This window comes from Nicotiana tabacum, chromosome 12 (assembly GCF_000715075.1).
Source record: "Nicotiana tabacum cultivar K326 chromosome 12, ASM71507v2, whole genome shotgun sequence".
Classification (NCBI taxonomy): domain Eukaryota; kingdom Viridiplantae; phylum Streptophyta; class Magnoliopsida; order Solanales; family Solanaceae; genus Nicotiana; species Nicotiana tabacum.
In genome coordinates this window covers 53,820,261-53,829,291 of record NC_134091.1, presented here as the reverse complement: position 1 = coordinate 53,829,291, position 9,031 = coordinate 53,820,261, and the positions used below count along the sequence as shown (strand labels likewise).

Sequence of the window (9,031 nt, the reverse complement as noted above, 5' to 3'; positions counted from 1 at the left end):
TAAGCGTCAAGAATAATACGAGTTCCTAAAACCATAGATTCTAGATCATCTTTAACATTCACAAACAGATTTGCATACAACATACGCACATGCTTTTCATAGATAGTATCACCAACAATAGCAAATAGAGAGACAAGTTTCTGAGTTTCGAACATAGAGATAACATCACAGTGAGAATTTTGCATAAATTTCAAACTTACAATACCGACCAAAAGCAATCGACTTTCCTTTGAAAGCAATAAACCTAGATTTCTCTTCGGGGCCATAGAAATTCATCTTGTCTTCTGGGTCAAACTCTATACATTCTGTTTTCCCTCTTTTCTAAGAAGACTATTTGAGGATGGACTCCATGGGATGTTTTCCTGCCCTCTTTTGGGAGATGAGAATATCTTCTTGAGAATCAATAGAATCATCCTGGGTCAATAGATGATCTGTGCTTTCTGAGGATTCTACATCAACAAGATCATTAGTTTGAAGGTTTTTCTTGAAGCGATGGCTTCTTCTGGGCATGGAAGAGGAATGAGAGGGTTTGATTTTGGCCGAGTAAAAGAGAACAGAAAGATAGAGACTAAGTTTCTTTGAGAGAATGGGAGATATGATCGAGGGGGAAGGGGTTAAAAAGGAGTTTGAATGGACGCCTCGATTCTTGGAGAGACGTGTGAAGAGCAACTGAAAAGTTGCCTTCTGCAAGCCCGCCGTCAGTTCACAATTAAAGCATGTACAAACTAATCAAGTACTAAAATATTATATTATAGAAAACACTTAGCACGGTTATATGGGAATTGTACAAATACCAATTTTGTTACGAAGGAAACAAACTCTTTCTTCAAGCAACGATTTTGTAAAAATATCCGCTAACTGATTTTCAGTATTGAAAAATTCTAACACAATATCACCTTTGGCAACATGATCACGTATAAAATGATGCTTAATCTCAATATGCTTAGCCCTAGAATGACGCACAAATTTTTTTGATAGACAAATAACACTAGTGTTATCACACATAATAGGAACGTAGTTAAGGCATAAATCATAATCTAATAGTTGATGCATAATCCATAGGACTTGTGTGCAACAGTTGCCTACAACCAAATATTCTGCTTCAGTAGTAAATAGGTCTACACAACTTTGTTTCTTGTTGTGCCAGGATATAAGAGATTTTTGAGGTAATTGGCATGTTCCACTCGTGCTTTTCCTTTCAATTTTATCTCCTGCAAAATCTGCATCTAAAAAACCTTTAAGATCAAAGATATCTAAACTTTCGTACCATAATCCATATTCGACTGTCCCTATTAAATATCTGATAATACGTTTAACAACAGTCAAGTGGGACTCTTTAGGAGCGACTGATATCTTGCACATTTGCAAACACTGAACATAATATCTGGTCGACTAGCTGTAAGATAGAGTAGAGAACCAAGCATACCTCGATATATTATTTCATCGACACTCTTACTATCTTTATCTTCATCCAAGTTAGTTGACAGACTCATAGGCGTTCCTATGGCTTTTGCATTAGACATGCCATATTTTTTTATGAGCTCTTTTGTGTACTTTGTTTGACTAATGAAAATCCTTTTTTGTACTTTCTTGATTTGAAGCCCAACGAAGAAAGTTAATTCCCCCATCAAACTCATTTCAAATTCCCCTTTCATGATATTTGAAAAGTCCTTACATAAAACATGATTAGTGCTGCCAAAAATAATATCATCTACGTAGATTTATATAATTAAATTACCTTGATACGATCGTTTGATACAAAAAGTAGTATGAATATTACCTCTGTCAAACCCATATTTGACTAAGAATGAGCTCGGCCTTTCATACCAAGCTCTAGGAGCTTGCTTTATACCATACAGTGCTTATGACAGTTTGTAGATATGATTTGGAAAGGATTCATTTACAAATCATGGAGTTTGCTTAACAAATACTTCCTCAGAGATGAACCCATTTAAGAAAGTACTTTTCACATCCATCTGAAATAGTCTGAAACATTTGTGAGCAGCATAGGCTAATAGAATATGAATAGACTCTAACCTGGCAACATGGGCGAAGGTCTCCTCGTAATCAATTCCTTCTTGCTATGAATAGACTTGAGAGACCAATCTAGCTTTATTTCGTACTACTTGTCCATATTCATTCAACTTATTTCTATACACCTATTTTTTTCCAACAATGGATGCATTTGGTGGTTTAGGAATGAGTTCCCATACCTTATTTTTTCTCAAATTGATCAAGTTTTTCCTTCATTACAGTTATCCAGCTTTTGTCCCCAATGGCCTCATCCACTTTCTTTGGTTCGAACTGCGATATGAGAACAATATTTGATGTCTTCTTTAGAGATCTTCTAGTTTTCATTCCTTCCTGAGGGTCTCTAATGATGCACTTATGTGGATATCTAGTCTCACTTTTCCATTCATTTGGAACAACTGATACTGGCTTCTTTTCAACAGGATTTGACTAATCAACTGTAGAAGGTTCCTGATTGTCTATAGGACTGTTAGTCGACTGATCTTGCTGATCAGTCACCTCATCATGAGTGTTTTCACCTGTATTGATAGACTTTGGAACTATAAAATTTTCCTCATCTTCAGGAAGTTTTTCATTCCTTAAGCGAGGGTTAGTGTCCACAAAAATAACATGTATGGATTCCTCAATTGAAAGAGTACGCTTATTAAAAACTCTATATGATTTACTAGAGAGAGAGTATCCAAGAAAAATACCTTCATCGCTTTTGGGATCAAACTTACCAATATTGTCTTTTCCATTGTTGTGAATGAAGCATTTGCAGCCAAAAAGATAAAAAATAACTGATGTTAGGTCTTTTACCTCTCCATAGTTCATATGGAGTCTTCTTGAGAATAGGTCCAATTAAGCATCTGTTGATGATGTGACATGTTGTGCTTACAGCTTCTTCCCAGAAGTGGTGTGAAAGTGAATTTTCCACAATCATAGTTCTTGCCATATCTTGAAAGGTTCTATTTTTGTGTTTCTACCACTCCATTTTATTGCGGTGATCTTGGAGATGAAGAATTGTGAGAGATACCTTGATCATTGCAGAAGTTCTCAAATGCTTTGCTTTCAAATTATCCTCCATGATCACTTCTTATGGAAGATATGTAGCAACCTTTTTCCCGCTGCACCTTCTTTCAGAAGACTTCAAAGTTCCTTAATGCCTCATCTTTATGACTTAGAAAGATAGCCCAGGTAAATCTAGAAAATCATCTACTATAACAAAGGCATATTTTTTTACCACATATGCTAGTAGTTCTAGTTAGACTAAAAAGTTCCATATGCAGGAGTTGAAGTGGTTTTATAGTAGAAACACTGTTTTTAACCTTTAAAGAGGACATGGTTTATTTTCCTAGTTTACATGCATCACAGATTTGATCTTTTGAAAAATCTAGTTTTGGAAGACCAATGACAAGATCATTTTTGGAAAGTTTATGAATAGTATGCATGTTGGCATGACCAATTTTTCTATGCCATACCCAAGGATCATCAATCTAGAGGCTAGACAAATTTGATTACCAAGACTATCTATGTTACTGATGGTATAGACATTTCTGTCTCTGTTTATAAAAAGAATAACTTTACCTGATTCATCTTCAATAAACCAACCATGCTTTTTAAAATGAACCTTATAGTCATTGTCACATAGTTGACTGATACTAAGAAGGTTGTAGCCAAGTTCATCAACCAGGTACACCTCGTCTACATCACATGTTGAGCTGAGGGGAACTCTTCCAACTCCAATTATATTTCCTTTTAATTTGTCTCCAAAAGTGACCGTTCCTCTATCTAGTTTGGTGATAATTTTGAACAGTTGTTTGTCACCAGTCATATGTCTGGAACACATACTATCAAGGTACCATTTTCCTTTTGGATTCTTCTTGTGGTGTTCCTGCAAAAAAAAGATTACTTATTTTTCGGTACCCAAGCCTGCTTGGGTCCTAAATAGTTAGTGTTCTGCATATTAGCTTGACTAGAGGGCTTGGGTCGCCAGATCCATCTCCTGTTATTCTTAAACCTGCAATGATTAGAGGTATAATCGAGTTTTCTGCAATAAAAGTAGGAGGGGTTATTAGAATTTTCAGAGACTTTTTCTCCTCTGATTCTAAGCAGGCAGTGGTTAGTATTGTGACCATTTCAATCAAGAGGAACTAAAGGAGGTTGAAGAAAAGTTGAAAAAGGCCTTTGTTGAGTTCTATCAGAAACTTTGCAGCCTAAATTAGTACAGTTCTAAATCTAAGATATAGTTTGGATTCTCTTTCTGTATCAAAGAAATGCCCATGTTATCTAAACCAAAATTAAATCAGTTAAAATGGTTCTCCTGTTTTAGTGAATTTATATTCCATAAAATGACTAACTAAAGTAATCACAAACCTATCCTCATGTTAGTTTTTGACTCTGAGAAAAGGTAGAAAAAAGAAATAGCAACACACAATATCATCTATAGGGAAATCTGCAATCCAATAAGCAAAAACTTGCAGAAAATTGATCTCAAATCATCTTAAATCTTGTAAAAAAAAAACTGATTCGCATTTGAAATTCAGTTCCGAGATCCACAAAGAGTCCACTCAAATAATAAGCTCAAGACATGAATATATTGAATCAAGTATAATAGAATTCACTACGATTGGCTAAACTTCTTTAGCATTACTGAATTTAAATTCAGTTCTGAGATCCATGTTGTCTTCTTTTATTCGCTCAATAACTGTAAATATATCCAAAACTCATTCAAATCTATTGACAAGAATTTCATACGGTAAAGGTGCTCTAACTTTTGCAGTTCATATAAGATATGTGCAGAAGGGAGTGAACTTATTTTGATATTTTTCTATGTCATCCTCGTACAAAGCAGCAACAACTTGTTCTTCCTGCAGTTGTTATTGTAATCAGTTAAATAGTCTACAATATTTAACTGAATATATTTTATTTTTCTAGTATGTATAAATCCAATTGCACAACTCAAAATAAAGTGCCAAATCATACTTTTTTTCCAATATCAAGATAACTTTATTTTCTTCATTTCATCTAAAAGGACAAATTTTGTCTTCTTTCATATTTTATGTAATATTTACTGTAGAAAAAATGAGAGTATTTATATAATATTGGAATAGCAACTACGCATTGTAGCGGCTAGATTACCGTCTCATCTTGCACAATCGCAATTTAAAATCTGGTTCACCCATCCTTACTCTGCCTTGCTCTAGCTTTCTCAATAACCTGGACCTTACAGGTCCACTCGCTAGTTTGTGGAGTTATGTCACTAATATTAAGTCTATACTCCATACTTTGTAGTAGTACTGCCAGGAAGGAAAAGAGTAAAAGAAGATTTGATTAGTATGCTGAATAGTAAACATGTAAAGAATTATAAAACAGGAAAAGAGCAAAGCAATACTTGGTTGTGCTTTATCAACTTTTCAAAATAGCTTTTTGAATTATTTTATCGTAAACTACATTATATGTAGAGTGGTCATCATGGTTAGAAGCTATATGTGGTCGGATTAGCATTTTCACACAATTTGAGCTCTTTGCTCTTGATAAAGCAACATAAAATTGACTATGCGAAAAAACAGGTTCTCGCAAATAAATTCCAACAAAATCTAATGTTTGACCTTGTGCTTTATTTATATTCATACCAAAACATAACCGTATATTATGTATAGGAAATTGGGTCCTCTTAAACGGAATAGAAAATTTTTCATCTTGAGATGATAATAATGGTATTCTTAGTATAAACACATGCGTATCTTTAAAATCACCTGATGAAATTTTAGCACTTATAACATGTGTTTTAAAGTCGCAGCAAGCCAACCGTGTACCATTACATAAGCCCTCACATGGATTTAGATTTTTTAATAATATAATCGGACAATTCTCTTTCAAAGATAAATTATACGGTGGCAAACCATCAGGATTAAAAGTATGCAATAGGTCCTCAAATTGTGCCTGATCATTAGGTTCATTGGTTTCATCAATACCGACAAATTTTTTTAGTGTCCCTTGAAATCGATCTATAAGCATATCGTTCATTTCATTGAAAAAATTATTTTTCATTGTCATAATAACACGGGAACTTGAGTAAGACGATGCTGAAAAGAATGTGTTTATATTTGGGTATGTTACTGTGAATAATTTTTCTAATGATTCTCTTTTAGTGGTAAATGGAATAGTTAAAGTATTTGGTATGTCAATTTTATTTGTAGAGTTTGTTTTTTCTTATCAATTTCCAATTCTCCTTTGCTCTCATATTTTCAGATAATGGCAATCTTTCAAGTTCTTCCCAGATATCAGAGTATAATAAACTTTCATTAATAAAATCTTCTTTCTTCCCATTACGAACAACAAGAAGTGTTTGTCTGAAGTCACCTCCAAACACCACTACTTTTCCACCAAAAAGTGTATTTGCATCCATAAGGCCTTTCAAGAGAAAATCAAAAGCCTGAATCGTTTTTTTATTTGCCATAGACACTTCACCTCATACAATCAATTTTGCTTCTCGAATTAAGCATGCAAGTGCACTTTGTTTGCTAATGTTGCAACTGAAATTATCATCAATATTTATTGGGATTTTGAACCGTGAATGTGCAGTTCGTCCACCAGGAAGAATGGAAGCTGCTACATCAGAAGTAGTCATTGCCAATGCTATATATCTTTTAGACTGTATAGTTGCAAGTAAAGCACGATATAAGAATATTTTTCCTGTTCCTCCTGGACCATCAATGAAAAATGCTCCTGCTCTACATGAGAATATTCTTTCAATAATTATATTATAGGCTTTAAGTTGGTCTCTATTTAACTTCTTGTATAATGATATGTCTTGTTCACTGACAATAATCATCCTCTCAAAATGAACTTCCTTTGCTTCCTTTGCAATTGTCGAAGGCCTGATTGTTTCTTGAACAATTTTGTATTCATTTATGGCAGCATCCATAGAATGCAATATGTCATTAATATGGTTCAAAACTTAAAATCGGATCTCATTTCTTCCAATGTTGGCTAGTAGCTTATGATCTTCAGACATTGGTTTCTCAAATTGTTCCCACAATTCTCTTGGGTTCACAGGATTACAATATACTAATAATGTAGCGAACAAGCGTCTTAAACTATGTGGCATTTGATAACTTGTTGCTTCTGACATGCATTCAATCAAATTGTTATCACATTGTAACATTCCTCATTTTTCAAAAGATTTTCTAAAGGTATTACATGGTTTTCCATTGACATATCATAAATCTTTATAAGATTTTGGACCTCTAACGTTCATTAATAACAGCCTGAGATAATATCACTCACCTTTTGTCGGATGACATGTCACAAAACGACCAATAATACATCCTTTTTGTCGGCATGTCCAGGTTCGATACTTAGCAGACCATACAAAATATTCAGGAAATTCCTGATACAACAACTTTAGTTCTTTAGCATCCTTGTCTGTTCTATTCATATAAAAGAATTTTGTTAGCATAGTTCGTTTATTCATTGGATTATTTACAATAGTATGTATATCTGCACTGCTTTTAAATGAAATAAATTATTGTCCTTCAAGATGAATCTGAATAGAAGATACACTCGGTGACATTTCACTAATAGAAAAATCAAACAAGCACCACGTAGCTTCCGATGCGACACCTGTCACGACCCAAAATCCGCTATAGGTTGTGATTGCGCCTAATGCCGCCGTCAGGCAAGCCAACGGTGATCGATCAACTTAATTACTCATTTTTATTACTTTAAAATCATAATTTCCACTAATTAAATAGTATGAAATAGAATTTATAAGGTAAAATGATAATAATTATGTGAACAACCATACCAACCATCCAGTAGAAGCCCCCAAAATCCGGTGTCACAAGTGCATGAGCATCAACTAGGAAATATAATAAAATACAACATATGTCTGGAATACAAGTTAGACAGAAGATTACAAATAACGCAGATGGAGACTCTATATGCTGCGGATCATAACATGAAATGCCGCTCACGGTAAAGTCCCTGCAATAGCTACGCCATTGCGCCCAAAAGACCACCAGACATATATGTACCTGCATAATAAGTGTAGCAAGTGCAATATGAGTACGTAAATCAATGCGTACCCAGTAAGTATCTAGCCTAACTCCGGAGAAGTAGTGACTGGGGTCGACATCGACACTTACTAGTGGTCCAATAAATCAAATATCGTAAGAAGTAAACAGATTGAGGCAACATAAATAAACGAAATAACAAGTATAAATACGTGGTATAATCCTCCTCTCAACAATAAACTCACGCTCTCAGTTAGTAGTTACCACCTCAATCGGAGTATATATATAACGGATCTCACCAGATAGGTCATCACAGTTCAAATCAGGAAAACTCACAGATACACTAACTTTTTATCAAATAATACGCACGATTCCATAAGAGTATTTTATAGAAATGCCGAGGCGTACTGCCCGATCCCATCATAATATGTGCACTACCTAGGGTCGAACGACACGGACCATAGATACATCTATTATATTGTCGAGGCGAACGACCCGCTCCCATGAGAGTGTGATACATAATCCTACCAAGGCAAACGACCCGATTCCATCTACGATTACTCATGACTAGAGAGAGAGTGTCTGGTGCTACTTTTGACGAGGTGGTTGACATTGCTTGTCAGATTGAGATGGTTCGCAGCCAGGAGTGGGTTGAGAGGGAGGCTAAGAGGCCTCGTGGTTCAGGTGATTTAAGCGGTGTTCCTTAAGGGGGTCAATTTTGCCGCGGTAGGGGTCGTCCTTTCAGACACACTCAGGCGACTCGCCCAACTCATCGTAGTGCATCAGCTAGCCACGGTTCTTACAGTGCACGCTTAGGCCAGTCTTCATTCAGTGCACTACCAGCATAGAGTTCTCATCATACCTCGTCCGCTCAGGCTTTTACAAGTAATTCTTCGGGTTATCAGGAGCAGCAGTTCCGTCAGAGGAGGGGTTGTTTCGAGTGCGGAGAATTGGGTCATTTCAAGAGAGATTGTCCTAGGCTATTGAGTGGGGCTCTACAG

At 35.4% G+C, this 9,031-nt stretch overlaps 1 protein-coding gene across 1 annotated transcript; it reads right to left on the bottom strand.

Moving 5' to 3' along the window:
* Positions 1-6,202: 6,202 nt before the first annotated feature.
* LOC107818836 (uncharacterized) lies at positions 6,203-6,940 on the bottom strand. The gene is made up of 2 exons (XM_016644888.2): positions 6,491-6,940; positions 6,203-6,448 (listed from the first exon to the last, which is right to left on the bottom strand). Exons 1-2 carry the CDS (start codon positions 6,938-6,940, stop codon positions 6,203-6,205), a joined length of 696 nt encoding a protein of 231 aa, XP_016500374.2.
* Positions 6,941-9,031: the final 2,091 nt, after the last annotated feature.